The sequence below is a fragment of the Quercus lobata genome, chromosome 5 (genome assembly GCF_001633185.2).
Source record: "Quercus lobata isolate SW786 chromosome 5, ValleyOak3.0 Primary Assembly, whole genome shotgun sequence".
NCBI classification, from domain to species: Eukaryota; Viridiplantae; Streptophyta; class Magnoliopsida; order Fagales; family Fagaceae; genus Quercus; species Quercus lobata.
The window spans coordinates 36,562,269-36,580,319 of record NC_044908.1 but is presented as its reverse complement, the minus strand read 5'-3'; the positions used below and the strand labels follow the sequence as shown (position 1 = coordinate 36,580,319).

The following is an 18,051-nucleotide window of genomic DNA, read 5'->3' as shown; positions in this document are numbered from 1 at the left end:
CTTGAACTCTTGTTCCTTGAAGTACTAAGCACATCCTAGATTTGCCCAAATACAAGTAAAGTTCGTTTTGTCCAAGGATTAGTCAATTTACAATAACATATGTTCTAACAAGTTCCACATGTGTCTCAACAATCTCCCCCTTGGGCAATCCATGACAAAACCACAACAAACAAATGAAGTATGAGAGAAGTCATAAATCACTAAACTCATAATCACCTGTTAAATACAATAAAATCTAATCCTAACAGAAACTCTTGAAAAACTTTACAAGAAGAGAGTTCATGGCATGATAGATTTTGACAACCTGTCTTCTGAAACACTTTAAACAAAACTCATCAAGGCATCTTAGTGTGAAATAGAAATAAAAGATTGCATACATAAGAACATGTGTATAAAAAAAGAAAAGAAACAACACATAGAGAGATAGGTGAAATGATAACAACATCATCATCTATATAAAAGATAAATAAGTACAGTGTTTGCTATCACTAAATGGTCACAAGACTGATGTACAAAAAGGATAATGTATCTAAAAAGAAAGAAAAGAAACATACAAAAATCCTCACTACATCCTTTAAAAGATATAAACACTCCTCCTATCAAAATGTCCTATGCTAACTCTCCCCCTAAGTACATGACTACTCTCAACCTAAAACTACTCCCCCTTTTTGTCACGAATGACAAAGGGTAAGTCACTGAGAAGCGATCATCTCCTTATCACTGGAAGAGGTAGCATCCTTATCCTCCTCATCATCATCATCACTGGAGCCATCATCATCACCCTCGTCCTCTAAGGCCTGTGGAGATGGAAAGGGAGATGGAGACATAGTGAAGCCACCTATGCCAGCCTATCATCGTGTGATACGACTAACACGGGTATTCACCTGATACAACTCAGTAGTGAATGTATCAAGGCAAGTAGCCATGTGCTCAAGCTATGCCATGACAGCCTTTAGAGTCACACCACCTAAAGAAGAAGAAGAGGAAGCGGAGGTGGATGGAGCGGAATGGGCTGGAAGAGTCATCATCTCGATCCATGGCTGCTTCAATCAAAGCTGGGCCTTGTTCTACGAAACAAACGCCGCGCTAATGGTACCTACGACAGTGAAGTGAGAAGACTTGGGATAAGGAGCAGAAAAATGGCGTATGATCCTAGTGATAGCAGAAGGAAAGATAAGCTTATCATAGGTTGTTGTATCCTTATAGACATCCATAAGAGAGAGAGAAAGAGAGAGAGAGAGAATGAAATGAGATGGAAAGTCTATAATAAGGTCCTCAATGAGGGAAAGCAAAAACCAAGCACAAGGCTCTATAATGAAGTTATAGTGAGACAAAGGATGGAGAACAAAAGTCATCACCTTGTTTAGGAAATTCGGACCTTTTGCAAAGCCCGAGCATGAGGTGTTTTGGTGATCACCCCATTAAGAAGGTGTCTTACAGAAAAGTGACAGAAGTTCGTCTTTGGACATAGTCCTTAAACGTGGACATGAGGGATAATCAGGATGCAACACACTCGGAACATGTAGTATCTCGAAAATGATGTCTAGAATGACTACAATATGTGTACCTCAAATGCACGTAGCAAATTAAGGTATAGAGGTATCGAAACAATGCATATTGGAGTAGAACTTTTGAATGATCATGGTGGGACAACTCACGGGTATCTCACACAGAGATTCCCATCCCTGACTGTGAATGACAGTGGGTAGAGTAGTATTAGAAAAGTCCGATAGAATCACGCAGCATTTCGAATGAACACCACTTGTGGAGAAGTTCTCCGAGTTTCCTTTTGGGCTTTCTCATCACGGAACCGAACATGAAGAGGAGTAGGATTGGAAGAAGATGTCTTGGAATAAAGAGGGTTCCAAGATGAAGTGGATTTGCGCTTGGGTACCATGCACAGTCTATCTGAGAGAGAGAGAGAGAGAGAGAGAGAGAAACAGAAAGGCACCTTCACAATAGAAAACAGAAAAAGGAAAAGAAAGGATACGTATGCATGAAAAATGCATGAACATGTGACGTGCTAAACATAACTTCATCATCATGGGTTCAACCCAATCCAAATCTAACAGCACACAATCTTTCAACATATAAACACACATCTAAATGCATGAAACATTGTGAAGATGCAAATTGAATGCAATGCATGATCATATTACATCAAAAACATAACACCTAACCCAAAAATTTCACAAAATACTCATTAATTTTCAAAAACCCCTAAAAACTTCAAGAAAACCCAAAACCTAGGTCTAAATGCATGAAATAAATGAAGAATGAAGGACTTAGAACACTTACCAAGTGATTTGATCTTGGAAAAGGCCAAAAATCTCGTGGGTAAGGAGTTTTGAGATAGGAAAGAGTGTTTAGGAGGTGAAAAGATAGTTTCTGTCGAGAAAGAATGAGAGAAATGAAATCTGATTTTACGCTGAACTATTTAAAGAAATCGCAACTCGATGGATCGAAGATCTGTTGAGCACTAATTCTAGACAGATAAATTTGTCAAGGTGTTGTCGAGAATTTGTCGACGACGAAATACCTCGATGGATCAAATAGCTATCGAGCAGCTATCAGCCAGGCAAAACCTTTCTCAAGGGAATGAGAATCTGTGACAATCGTTAAGTCATACATAATGATTAAGTAAAGTTCATCCTTTATTAATTACGACATTAAGTCATACATAACGATTGTCACATAAATCACATACTATGCATCTCATGGACTAAATGATATCTTTTGTGACAATCGTTATGTATGACTTAATGTTGTAATCAATAAAGTTGTTTTATTATTATCTAAAATAATGGTAACATGAATATTTGGACATTATCATTTAGTCCATGAGATGCATAGTATGTGATTTAGTCACGGAAGATATAAATCACAAGTTCTTTGTAAACTCAGAATTTTAGTTTGTAGTCGGTGATGAAATTGGGCATTTCATCTACAAAGACTATAACATATCAACTAAGATGATTTGTCTTGATCATGGAATTGGAGACTTTTAGTTGTTATTGATATGTTTTAAGAGTTAAGACATATTGAACTGGACTGCTGTGAAATTTATTATTCTCCTAATGATTGTTAAATGAATAATAAATCCCACAACTTCTATTTATAAGAACTTTTAATCCTGAGAGAATAATGGATCTGATCATGAAGTGTAGGTTGCTTTGATATATTAGGAGTGAGATCTAAAGTCACAATCAAAACCTCAGTATGTTGGGCAGCCACATTTAGTGTTGATGGAACATATATTCTTAAGATTGAATTCATAATCTCTTAACGGAGATATAAAATATTCACTTGAGATAAGTTTAATGGGTTTGGTTAATTCATAGTATTAAGCCTAATCACTTTAGTAAGGAGTTACTAAAGTATATATTTATGAAATTGGATTTCATAAATATATGATGAATAACTTAAAGGATTAAATTGGGTACTCAAGGATTAAGATGTAGTAATCGCCAAAGTGGCAATCTACATTCATGACTTTGTGTTACTACGAATGTTTTATGAAGGGGTTTCATGTATAATAAAGTCTTGAAATATAATTTATTAATAAGGCCTAGAGTGCAATTATATTTATATAGTGGTATTAAATATAATTAACGGTAACTTTGGACTTGTCAAGAGTTGACAGAAAAGCCCAAGACCCATTGGAGCTAGAGTCTTATTTGTTCCCTTTTGGTCCCACTGCAAGTCACATACTAAAGCCCGATTGGAATGGCCTAAAAGACTAGCCCAATTAGATAATCAGTTATAAGGAAAGAAACATACAAAATTTTGTTGGTTTGTATGTGAGTGTAGGACACTCTCTTATTCTCCCTTGAACACATACATATAAATTGATTGAAAGACCACACTTCTTAGGCACAAGTGGGATTGGAGTGAAGATTAAAAGTGTTCTCAAGTGCTTCTAATCTTTTTTTTTTCTTTTTTTGAATTTCATCGCACTAAGGTACACTTTCTTGTTCTTATATTCTGAAATTTACATAGTACATGTTATCAATTGCGAATGAAGTAGATCCGTTAATTTTCCGCTGCGTATGTTTTGTATGTGATATAAACATGAATTTTACAACATAGACATCTTCTTTAAGGAACCCATTCAAGAATGTAGTCTTTACATCCATTTAGTAAAGCTTGAACTTCAAGTGACATGCCAGGGCTAGGAGAACCCTAATGGATTCCATACGAGCTACAAGAGCAAATGTCTCATCATAATCTACTCCTTCCATTTGGGAGTATCCTTGAGCCACAAGACGAGCCTTGTTGCGGATCACATTCCCTTCCTCATCAGTCTTATTACGGAATATCCACTTTGTGCCAATGATGTGCTCTCCTTCCAATCTAGGTACTAGGGTCCAGACATCATTCCTTTGAAACTAATGTAGTTCATCATGCACAGCCTCAACCCAGCTTTCATCCTAGAGAGCTTCCTTAACTTTGGCAACAAATAGCAACACATTTATCAACTGTACGCTTTCTTAGAGTAAGTTCATTCATATTTCCTATAGTAACTTCAAGAGCGTGATTCAACTTGATCCTTGAGGAAGGTCCTTTCTCTTCATGAGATTCAGTATAAGGTGAGGAAGAAATGTTTACTGAGACTTCTACAACACTTGGAGTACTTGAAGATGCGGGCTCTTGATCAACTATTTCTTGAACAACCTTAGGCTCAGGAGGAAGAATTTCCTTAGGTATCTTCTCACTAATTCTCTCAGAACCAGAATCTAAAGCTTCATTAATAACATTGACTGTTTCTATCACCTTCTTGGTTCTTTTGTTGTACACTCGATAAGCTTTGCCAGTGGAGGAGTATCCCAAAAATATTCCTTCATCACTCCGGGAATCAAATTTTCTCACATTCTTTCTATCCTTAAGAATGAAACAAGTACTTCCAAAGATTCTGAAATACTTCACATTTGGTTTTCTTCCTTTCCATAACTCATAGAGAGTCTTCTTAGTACCGGGTTTGAAACACACCCTGTTAACCGTATGACATGTGATATTGACAGCTACTCCCCATAAATTTCTAGCCACATCCTTGTTATGCAACATGGCTCTAGCCATCTCTTGAATGACTTTGCTCTTTCTTTCTATTGCACCATTTTGCTGAGGAGTAATAGGAGCAAAGAATTCTTGAGATATACTTGATCTAGTGCAAAAGGATTCCATGTAAGAGTTCTCAAATTCTTTACCACGATCACTTTGAATTCGATCAATCTTCAAGTTCTTCTCATTTTCCAATCTTGTACATAAGGCTTCAATGTGATCAGGAGCATCTAACTTGGATCTTAGAAGAATGACCCAAGTATACCTGGTAAAATCATCTACCACAACCATGATGTATCTCTTTCCTCCAAGAGACTTAGTTCTAGTTGGACCCATGAGATCCAGATGTAGTAGCTCCAAAGGCCTAGATGAAGCTAATGTCTGAGTGCTCAGATGTTTTGCTTTTGTTTGTTTCCTACTATATGTGGCTACACAACATACTGAGGTTTTAATCGTGACTTTAAATCTCACTCCTGATATATCAAAGCAACCTACACCTCATGATTAGGTCCATTATTTTCTCAGGATTAAGAGTTCATGCAATAGAAGTCGTGAGATTTATTATTCATTTGAAAGTCGTTAGGAGAATAATAAATCTCATCGCAGTCTAGTTCAATATGTCTTAACTCTTAAAACATATCAACATACCAACTAGAAGTCTCCACTTCCATAATCAAGACAAATCATCTTTGTTGATATGTTATAGTCTTCGCAGATGAAATGCCCAATTTCATCACCAACTACGAACTATAATTCTGAGTTTACAAGAACTTGTGATTTATATCTTTTGTGACTTTTCACATAAATCACATACTATGCATCTCATGGACTATATGATAATGTCCAAATATTCATGTTACCATTATTTTAGATGATAATAAAACAACTTTGTTAATTACAACATTAAGTCATATAAAATGTCATACATAGCATCATATAATAGGATTTAAGGGCACTAATCCTAACAATCTCCCACTTGCCCTAAAGACTATTGTTCACTAATCTAACCCTCATTCCCTCCAAATGTGACTTAAAAGTCCTTTTGGGCAAGGTTTTGGTGACGGGATCCACTAGATTACTTGCACTATCAATTTTTGCTACTACTACATCTCTTCGAGCAACAATGTCTCTAATAATGTGGTACTTTCTCTCAATGTTCTTTCATTTCTTATGATTCCTTGGATCTTTGGATTGTGCAAGCGCTCCATTATTACAATGTGATGGGAACTTGCTCCATTCTCACAACACCAAGATCAGAAAAGAATTTCTTGAGCCAAACAGCTTCCTTTGCTGCTTCATAAGCAGCAACATATTCAGCTTCCATGGTGGAGTTAGCAATACATGATTGCTTAACACTCCTCCAACTTATGGCTCCACCTCCCAAAGTGAACACACAACCTGAAGTGGACTTTCTAAAATCAAGATCTGACTGAAAATCTGAATCTGTATAACCAATGGGAATCAAATCCTCACTATGGTAAACAAGCATATAATCTCTTGTTCTCCGTAGATATTTGAGAATATGCTTTACAGCTTGCCAATGTTTAAGTCCTGGATTTGATTGATATCGGTTGACCATGCCAACTGAATAACAAATATCTGGTCTAATACATAGCATTGCATACATGAGACTTCCCACTGCAGAAGTATAAGGAACTTGTCTCATCATATTTTCTTCCTTAAGAGTCTTAGGCCTTTGGTCATTAGACAAAGGAACTCCATGTCTAAAAAAAAGTAATCATTTCTTGGAGTTTTACATGCTAAACCGTTCTAGAACCTTATCTATATACCTAGTTAGTGATAAACCTAATATCTTATTCTTGCGATCTCGCCAAAGCTTGATCCCTAGAATAATGTTAGCTTCACCTAAGTCCTTCACATTAAATTGGCTTGACAACTAAATCTTTACCGGTGACATTACCCCCACATAATTTCCAATGAGTAGAACATCATCAACATAAAGTACTAGGAACATTACTACTTTATCTCTATGTCTTTTGTACACACATGGTTTATCAAAATTTTGTTCAAAACCAAATGATTTGATTGCTTGATCAAATCTGATGCTCCATGACCTAGATGCTTGCTTAAGTCCATAAATGAACCTTTTCAATTTGCATACCATATGCTCTTGGCTCTTTGCTATGAAACCTTCCGGTTGCATCATATAGATTTCTTCTTCAAGATTGCCATTAAGAAATGCAGTCTTGACATCCATTTTCCAAATCTCATAATCATAATGAGCAGCGATGGATAAGAGAATTCTGATAGATTTAAGCATTGCTACTGGTGAAAAGGTTTCTTCATAATCAATACCTTCTTTTTGTGTATACCCTTTCGCCACTAGCCTTACTTTAAAGGTTTCAACCTTGCCATCTATCCCTCTCTTCCTCTTGTAAACCCATTTGCAACCAACAAGTTTAATGCCATTAGGCACCTTTACAAGATCCCAAACATGATTCGAATACATTGAATCTAATCAGATTTCATAGCTTGGACCCAATGATGTGCATCTATATCATTCATTGCCTCTTTATAAGTGTAGGGATCTGATTCAGCCTCTTCTAGGATAGCTTCATAAGTTTCTCCTAAACCTATGAATCTTATAGGAGGCTGAACAATTCTCCCACTACGACGAGGCACCTGTGTACTAGTCATCTCATGAGCAATGTCTTGTGGTGTATCTAATACATCCACATTATCCCTAGTTTCGTGTATTGGTTGTTCTATTACAGGTTCATTCATTTCAGCCAAAAAAACTTTACTTCTAGAAGTATAATCATTCATATAGTTATTTTCCAAGAATTTGGTATTTGTGCTAACAAACACTTTATTATCCTTAAGACTATAGAATAAACCTCCAACAATTCCTTTTGGACACCCTACAAAGAATACCACTTCTGTTTTAGATTGTAACTTGTCAAACTTTCCATTCAACACATGTGCTGGACAACCCCAAATATGGAGATGTCTTATACTAGGCTTACACCCAATCCATAACTCTACAGGTGTTTTAGGAACAGACTTTGAAGTTACTAAATTCAAAAGATACATTGCAGTACTTAAGGCATATCCCCAAAAAGAAATTGGTAGAGTTGAATAACTCAACATGGATCTAACCATATCTAAAAGAGTCTTATTCCTTCTTTCTGCTACACCATTTTGTTGTGGAGTTCTAGGTGCAGTCAACTGGGATATAATCCTATGTCTAGTCAAGTAATCCTTGAAATCCACAAGAAGGTATTCGCCACCTCGATTAGATCGAATGGCCTTTATGCGTTTACCTAATCGATTTTCAACTTCAGCCCTAAACTCTTTGAACTTTTCAAAAGCTTTGGATTTTCGTTTCATTAGGTACACTTAACCAAATCTAGAGTAATCATCAGTGAAGGTAATGAAATACTCATAGCCACCTCTTGCTTGGATTGACATAGGACCACATACATCTGAATGTACTAGTTTTAGCAACTCTTGGGCTCTTCTACCTTTTGCATTAAAAGGTCAGTTGGTCATTTTACCCTCTAAACAAGATTCACAAACTGGAAAACCATCAAAGTCCATGGGCCCCAAGAGTCCATCTTTGATAAGTCTTTGAATTCTGTTTGAATTAATATGACCCAAACGCAAGTGTCAAAGATATGCATCACTTGTAGAAAGGAAACTTTCTCTTTAATGATTTTACATGAGAGTTATTATCTAATTCGAAATTGTATAATTCATGCTTATCAGGGGTTAAAATATAAAGACCATTTACAATATTGCTAGAACAGATAAACATTTTATCATTCTTTATTACAACATTGTCTTTTAGGATAACATAATATCCATGTTTACCTAAATAAGTTGCAGAAATTAAATTCTTACTAACATTAGGTACATACAAACAGTCTTCTAATATTAAAACTCTAGATTCAAAATATAAATTAAACACTCTAATAGCTACAACTGGAATCTTGCTCCCATCGGCCAAGGTAAGAAACATTTCCCCGTCATTCAGCTTTATGGTCTCTTGAAACCCCTACAAAGATTTGCAGATTTGATTAGTACAACCTAAATCCACACACCAGGAATCCATGGGATTCTGTACTAAACATGTTTCAAGAAGGAATGTACTTTTCATACCTTTATTCTTGGCAGCCTTAAATATTGGACAATTCATCTTCCAATGTCATTTCTTACCACAATGGAAAACACTTTCCTTTGTTGGTAACTCCTAATGCAACTTGTTTTCCATCTTGCTTGGCAAAGTCCTTCTTCTTCTTCTTCTTCTTTCTACCCTTGCCTTTCAACTTAGATTGAGAAGTAGAAGCTTCAGCCATATTGGCATCAGCACTAGAAGTACCAAGGATGCCTTCCACTGCTACCAACTCATTCATAAATTCAGACAATGTATAAACCTTTTTGTTCATATTATAGTTAAAACTGATTTCCTTGAATGATTCTGGTAGTGACTGGAGTATCATATCCACTTGGGATTCTCCATCAATATCGGCACCTAAAACTTCCAATGTATTTAGATTAGAGATCATCCTAAGACAATGCTCCCTCACTGAAGTACCTTCAGCCATTTTGCTATTATAAATCTACCTCATAGTTTCTTGCCTTACAGAACGGCCTTACTCACCAAACATCTCCTTCAAACTTAGCATTATGTCCGAAGCTAGTTCTACATCCTGCATTTGATGCTATATAACAATTGAAATAGATGCTAGGATATAACACTTAGCCATTTCATTACATTTTTGCCAACGATCATATCGTTGATTTTCCTCAAGAGGAGCATCTAATGATGGAAAGCTAGGACATGGTTGAGTAAGCACACATTTGTGCTCTTCAGCAGTAAGAACAATGTCCAAATTTCTTTTCCAGTCAACATAGTTGAATCCAGTTAGTTTGTTTTGATTAAGAATAGCAACAAGTGGGCTAAATGATGCCATGATTTTAAATCTGAAAATAACAAACATGAATATAATAAGTAAACTAGACATTATCAATTTAGCATATAAACATATAGTATGGAACCTTAATAAAAGCATAATATAAAATATGCAACGACAACCCAATCCCATATTCAATATCTCTCAGCATAGAGTGATTATTAAATACTCTGATTCTTGAGACCTATTCTCATTATTAGTGTTATCATGATAACTCTTATCAAACACTAATAATATGCCATTCTACATTTAGCCTCTAAGTAATAATAGTAAGAACTCAACATAGAGGATACTATAATACTTAGTCTAGTGTATACCATTGTCTAGAATCATGTGCAACCACATTTCATCTCTCTTAACAGGTTTATTTTGTAGTACCATGATACAAAACACCCTCTACATGGAATGCAAAGCTCAAGGCTAAGACAAGGTGTTTGATCAAACCACTATAAACTAGGTAGTTCAATCTTGTAGTACCATGAAATAAATACTCTCCACATGGAACGCTGAGCTCGAAGCAAAGACAAAGTATACATTTCATACTACTATGAACATACAATGGAGGCCGTGAGATCCAACCCTTGTATCTCTCGTCCACTAGATATTTTAAATTATAAAGGTTTTTAAAATCAAGAACCATAATAATGCTAGAAACCTTGAAAACATAATCCTAATCTCATTAGAAATAAATTTCATAATCCTAGCATTAACAAGATAGCATATAAATATCCATGTATCTCCATATAAATTGCAACATATGAAACACACTTTAACATACGGATCCAAGACATCCAAGGCATATAACACATGCTAGAAACATTGAATTACTTCCTTATATCAATAATCCGAATGCATATGAACCCATATAAGTAATAATATATATCAAGCATTAACGTTAAATTGATAACATTGATGTATCAATGAATATTGCTAACATTGATGTATCCAAGCCACAATATATCATTGATAACGTTCATCATTGACTTAATATATATATATATATATATATATTCAAACCAATTCATGAAGTTAGGCTTTGAATCCTAATGTCACTTCCTTAAAGATAACAAAATCATCTAGAAGTCTATCCCGAAACAGTGGTGTAAGGTTGAATTTAATCAACCATCTTGTTGGCTTTATTCCGTGCCAAATTTGCTTGTAATTTAGAAATTAGTAACCCTGTGTTTAGGTGGGAATCATGTAAGGGTAGTGTGTGAGAGAGTGTGAAGAAATGCTCAAGACTATGCAATGAAGCAGGGACTTACGAGTGGCTCACGGCTTGCAAGCCGCCAGAAGATGCACATGAGTGAAGCATGCAGAGAAGTTGAACCGTCATGCCAGCTATAGCACTATAGGACAAAAATTCCAGACTGGCCATTCAGTTAGCTCACGGCTTGGACTCACGACTCAGTCACGTCGCGAGGCCAAGTTGCAAGTCCACTCTGTTATGGAAAAACTGACTCTTCGCATTCCTTTCTCACTCCAGTATAAATACCCTTTATACCTACGAAATATTGAGAGTTTCTAGAGAGAATTTTGAGAGAGAAATCTTAGAGTTTCCAAAGACTCTAATGATATCATTTGACCCCTCCATGAAATATCCATAGTGAACATAGTCATAATGAACTATCACTTTGTAAAAACCTATTTTATCATTGAGTACTCGGTTTAATCTTTTAGTTATTCATATTTATTGAAATCCAACTTCAAAAAATATAAACTTTAGTAACTCCTTACTAAAGTGGGAGCTCTGAATAACCAGTTCCCATTAAACTTATATCAAGGGGATATTTCATGTCTCTATAGAAAGAGATTATGAATTTCATCTTGAGAATATGTGTTCTCTCAACACTACGTGTGGTTACCCAACATACTGAGGTTTTGACCGTCACTTTTAGATCTCATTCCTGATATATCAAAGTAATCTACATTTCATGATCGAGTTCACTATCCTCTCAAGATTGAGAGTCTATGAAATTAGAAGTTGTGAGATTAATTATTCAAATGACAATTGTTGATTGAATAATCAATCTTACAACGGTTCAGTTCAATATGTCTTAACACTTAAGACACATCAACATATCAACTAGAAGTCTCCACTTCCATGATCAAGACAAATCATCTTAGTTGATGTGTTATAGTCTTCGCAGATGAAACACCCAATTTCATCACCGACTATGAACTACATTTTGAGTTTACAAGGAACTTGTGATTTATATCTTCTGTGATTAAATCACATACAATGCATCTCAAGGACTATGATAATGTCCCATTAGTTCATTTATAAATAGTCTCATATAATTAAACAATTTAATTATTTATGACATGCCAATAAATTGGATTTTAGGGCATAAACCCCAACAATCTCCCACTTGCTCTCAAAGACAATTTACCATATATTTGACACTTATTTCCCTTTAGAGTAATTCATAATCACTCTAAGGCAAGGTTTGGAAACAAGTTTAAGCCAGATATATTACATAAATTATCTTTTCTACTACTACATCTCACGTACTCATATCTCTCTAATGAGATAATACTTATGTTTAATGTGTATCTTTACCACCTAGGATGAACACATATCTTGAAGTCCAACTTCATGAATCACAATCAAACTACAAGCCAGTATTTGTATAACCAATAACCATCAAATCCTCACTTTGGTGGACAAGCATATAATCCCTCATTCTCCTAAGATATTTGAGTATATGCTTTAATCCCACTATATTAAGTGATCTTAGATTCAATTGGTATTTGCTTATGATGCCCACCACAAAATAGATATTTAGCCTAGTATATAGCATAGCATAAAGACTTCCTATTGATATGGTATAAGGAACCGGCTTAAAATGCTTTTCCTTTTATATGTCTCAAGACTATTGTCCTTTATAAAGGAACTTCAAACTTAAAAGGGAAGAATCCTTTCTTCAAGTATTACATGCTATACTTGACTAGAATCTAATCTATTTAAGCAGTTTGAGATAGACCTAACATCCTAATTTCTGAATTTTAACAAAGTTTAATTCTTAGGATGTGACCAGTCTTTCCCAAGTACTTTATATCAAACTGGACTAGACAATAAAAAACTCCATTGATGACAATAACTCTACATCATTCTAAATGATTAAAATGTCATCAACATACATTAAGAAATTTATTATTCTATATAACTTTTACACACATAAGGTCTTTTAATACTTGATCAAAATCAAACAACTTGATTGCTTGATCAAAGATGATATTTTATGATTCAAATTCTTGCTTTAGTCCATAAATGGACTCTATGCAACTTGCATACTAAACACTACTGGTTCTTTGCTATGAACAAGTCTAGTTACATTATATAGATGTCTTCCTCAAGATTGCTACTAAAAGAAGCTTTCTTGATATCTATTGCCATATTTCATTCAAATGAAATATAATGGATAAGAGAATCTAGATAGAGTCAAACTTGACTATTGGTAAAAAAAAAAATTCATAGTCAAACCATTTCTTTCCGGATAAATCTTTTCGCCACTAGTCTTGACTTTAAAGGTTTGCACCTTTTAATCTATCAATCTCATTTTCTTGTAGACCTATTTGAAAATAATAGACTAAATGCCATTAGGCACCTCTACAAGTTCTAGACTTTAAATAGAATCTAATTCTATTCATATAACCTTGATCTAGTAATCCATATTGATATCATATATTTCCTTTACGTACGACCGAGGATCAAATTCATATCCTTGTGGAATGACTTCAAAATTTTATCCCAAAAGTATGAAGTTATTTGATAATTGATAATCCTCACACTACGATATTGTACCAGTGTAATAGTTATCTACAGAATAATGTCTTGTGGTGTATCTAATACAACCATCTCATTTCTAAATGTATTTTATAGTCATCCTACAACAAATTTTGACATTTTTCTTCTAAAAAAATCTACCTTTAAAAAAGCCCTATTCCTCCTTTATGTATGCACTAACTTAAAGAAGCCATTGGAACTTTATTCCTTTACAAAAAGGAGCCCTAGATCATATTATCCTCTAAATAGAATTCATGGACTGGGAATATGACAAAATAATGGTTTTAAAAGCCCATCTTTCTCCAATCTTGAATATCATTTAGATTAATATGATCTAAACATAAGTGCCAAAACATACAATACCAAAGGATGGAAACTTTCTCTTTAAAAAAGTAAAACTTGTAAATTTCCATCTAGAAAACAATCATGGACAATGCTTAGCTTTACCAAAACGAAAACACTTTTCTTTTGGTCATACTTTTGAGTCTAATTTCCTTTTGGCAACTACTAGGGCAACTAGTTTGTCTAACTGTTTGGTATTATAATCCTTCTTCTTACCACCCTTACATTTCAGTTCAGGCTAAGAATTTGAATTAAATCATATTGATCCTAGCCTTAGATTTTAGGATGTCTTCTATTACGTAGAACTCACTCATCAATTCAGATAATATAAAAAGCATTTATTTATCTTCAAAACAATTTGAATTGATCAAATGATTCTAATAAGGCCTTGTGGATCATATCCATATGAGATTAACATTTAATCTCTACAGCCAAGAATTCTAATTCATTTAAAATAAAAATATTTACACAAAATGATATATAATTGGAACTCCTTAAGCCTTTCTTAGCACTCAATATGATTCATATCAAACATCTCATTTAGACTTAATATAAATTCTAAGGCTAGTACTAACTCTTGCATCTCATGTTGTAGCATAATTAAGATAGAAGCCAATGTAACATTTTAGCATTTCAATCGAGACTATGATCACATCATAAGCTATCTTCCATAAATGCATCATGTATAGGAAATTATTACAATGTTGAATCGAAACATATTTATGTACTTCAGCTCCTATAAGCACCATGTCCAAAATTATTTCTTAGCTAATGTGATTCAATTAAAATAGTAGTTAGAGAACAAAAATTTATGACAACTTTATTTTGGGACTATGAACATAAATACAAGGACATTATAATTTTGCATTCATAACCATATAGTATGGAACCCGAAAAACATACTATACTAGGTGCAACGACAACCTAATCCCACAATTAATATTCCTCAGCATAGAGTGAACACCAACCACTATGATCAGGCGAGAATTATTCTCATTATTAATGCTATCATGGTTACCAAACAAAAATAATTTGCCCCTCTTCCTTTAGCCTTTAAGTAATAATGACATAGCTCCTTTGGGAGGTTAACATTACACTTAGTTTAATGTACACCATTATCTAGAATCATGTGTAGCCACATTTCATCTCCCTTATCGTGTTTAAACTTGTAGTATCATGAAACAAAACGCCCTCCTTTCGGATCGCAAGGCATATACGCCAAACGAGGTGCTTGTTCACACTACTTTAAATGGGTGAATTCAATCTTGTAGTACTATGAAGTAAACATCCTCCTTTGAGATCACGAGGCATATACTTCAAGACGAGATGCTTACCCACACTACTATGAACCAATAATGGAGTCCATGAGATCCAACCCTTGTATCTCTCTCCCACTAGAAATTTTAAAACAAGTGGATTGTCTTGAAATCATTGTGATCTTATCACAATTTTAACCCTACACATCAAATGTGTTTAATTGTTTAAATTTGATGTGATCTGACTAAGTCATGTCACAGTAGCATAACAAACATTCGCATAATCACAAAGAAGTTTAATCATGTAATCCATAAAGTAAATACCCTCCGCATGGAATGCAAGGCTCGAGGCTAAGACAAGGTATCTTTTCACATTACAATAACCTTAACAAAAGGGTTATTTCAGTACTCCCATTCGTTATTTGGGCTTTAATTTAAATAGTTGTGATCCCATCACAACTAATAACCTTGCAATTGTTGAAGACTCTAATCTCATTAGAATCACTAACTAAAATGGAAGTCCTAAACTATTTAGGATTCCTTAAACACTAATGAATCAAAAATTAGTTATATAGAACTCTATCCTTAACTTATTTTTGTAAAGAATTCTAATCTCATTAGAAACTATATACCTTTTAATTAAAGCTTTAATCTCATTAAAACTTCTAATTAAAATAAATTAAGGACTTTTAATCATACAACAATTTCAATCTCATTAGAATGTTTCTTAAAAGAGAGGTCCTAAACAAATTAGGACTAAGAGTTCTATTTAACTAACATCTTTGATCTCATTAGGTCTTTTAGTTAGATAATGATTAATAAATGCCTTAACTTTTAAGAACTATAAAAATTAATCACTTTATATAGAAACATGTGTAATCTCATCACACACAACCTTGCCTTTTATGCCGTGTTTTATGCTTAGATCTACATCCATTCATGCTTATATGTTTAGATCTACATGCTTAGGGTTTTATGCCATGTTTCCTTTGTTCCGTTCCTCTCTTTGCTTTGCGTTGATGTTAGGGTTATGTGCTTACATGCTTGATATCATGTCTATGGTTATGCTTTGCTCAGATCTATGTGTTTGTATGGTTTTTGTCACGTTTTATGCTTAGATCCACATTTGTACATTCTTATATGCTTGGATTCATGTTCTTCCATGTCTATGCGCTAGATTTCACATGCCCACACACATGTTGCCATGTGTATGCCTAGATCTATGTTTATGTGCTTAGATCTATGTTTTCACATGCATATGTGATCAGATCTATACTCTGCTTGCTTTATGCCATCTTCCATGTGCTTGTGTGCTCCATGCTGTGTTTGTGAGCTTAAACCTAGGCTATGTTTGTCTTGCCATGTGCTATTGTAGCCTTTTTTGTCGCTTTACCTTTCTTTCTTGCATTTTGGCCTATTGGTTCAGACCCGATCTAGACCCTGTGGTCTTTGTCATCGTTCATACACCTTGGCCCATATCAAAGGATTTGGATCACCCCTATTTGCATGTCTGTGCTTGCTTGCTTCTATGCTTCATGCTTGTGTTAGCCTCTCTTGTTTTAGGCTTTGCCATGTTTGACACCCTTAGCGGGTATGTGGTTGTGTGGTTGCATCTGATGCCCAGGAGACCATGTCTGGATGTAACCACTTAGGAGACATCTTCGGATGTTGGGTTGCTCCATGTGCACCCTTCCATTTTCCACTTTGCGCCACCCGTTGACTTTCTACGCATCTTTACATGCTTGCTTACATGTCCATGCATGAGTCTTGCTTGCTAGTGTGTCGTCCATGCTTCAACACTTATGGACATCCGATCCAAACCTACATTTGTCCCTCATGGACACTACCCTTGTTTGTTTGCTATCTTACTTTGTTTCCCTTTTTGCTCGCATCCTGGTTTCTATGTTTGCCTTGTCTATCATGTTTATTTGCTTTATGCCTCTTTATTGTACTCTTTGCATCTTTTCCTTCCATGACTTGTCTGTTGGTTTCTTGTCTTTACCTTTGCATGTATGCACGCGGATATGAGCCAAGTGACTACTGTCAGTAGGTTTAGGAGTTTAGTTTTTCCCTTCGATTATGTACTTTTTTAAACCTCTTCCTTCCTCCCTTTCTCCCTTAGATGATTTGTATTAGGTATATCATGCCTTGTACCATTCGTCCTCATCTCTAGAGTACGGCGACCCTATTTATTTTCCTACACTTATATTTTAGGTCATGCTCTAGGGATGTAAGCATATACTTTCCTACTCTGTGTGCTTGCATTGTGCATGATGTATGTATATATACCTACTTCCCCCTTCCGGTGTGATTGTCACAGTCCATGTCACCTAAGGCAAAGCAATGCCTAGTTTCTGCTGCGAAAGTAAGGTGATGCGTCACCGAATATTCACCGTGGAAATCTGGTACTCGGCTCAAATGCCATAGGAAAGCATAGATTAGGACCACACCCTTTCAAAAGCCAAACCTCAAAGCCCCCATGTATGCAAAGCCTTGAAAGCCAATGCTGAAATCATGTTGTTACTGCCAATCTCCAAAAATTAATGTTTTATCAAAACAAAGGATTGTCCTTGGATAGGTGTTATGGGGTGCCTAATACCTTTCCCACATGTAACCAAACTTCCGGACCTAAGAATCAAGATTTTTTTGCCATCCATATTAGATTAGG

At 35.1% G+C, this 18,051-nt stretch overlaps 1 protein-coding gene across 1 annotated transcript; it reads right to left on the bottom strand.

Moving 5' to 3' along the window:
• Positions 1-9,233: 9,233 nt before the first annotated feature.
• On the bottom strand, positions 9,234-9,626 carry LOC115990413. Its single transcript, XM_031114248.1, has one exon. The coding sequence runs from the start codon at positions 9,624-9,626 to the stop codon at positions 9,234-9,236; it is 393 nt and encodes a 130-aa protein (XP_030970108.1).
• Between the last annotated feature and the right edge of the window lie 8,425 nt (positions 9,627-18,051).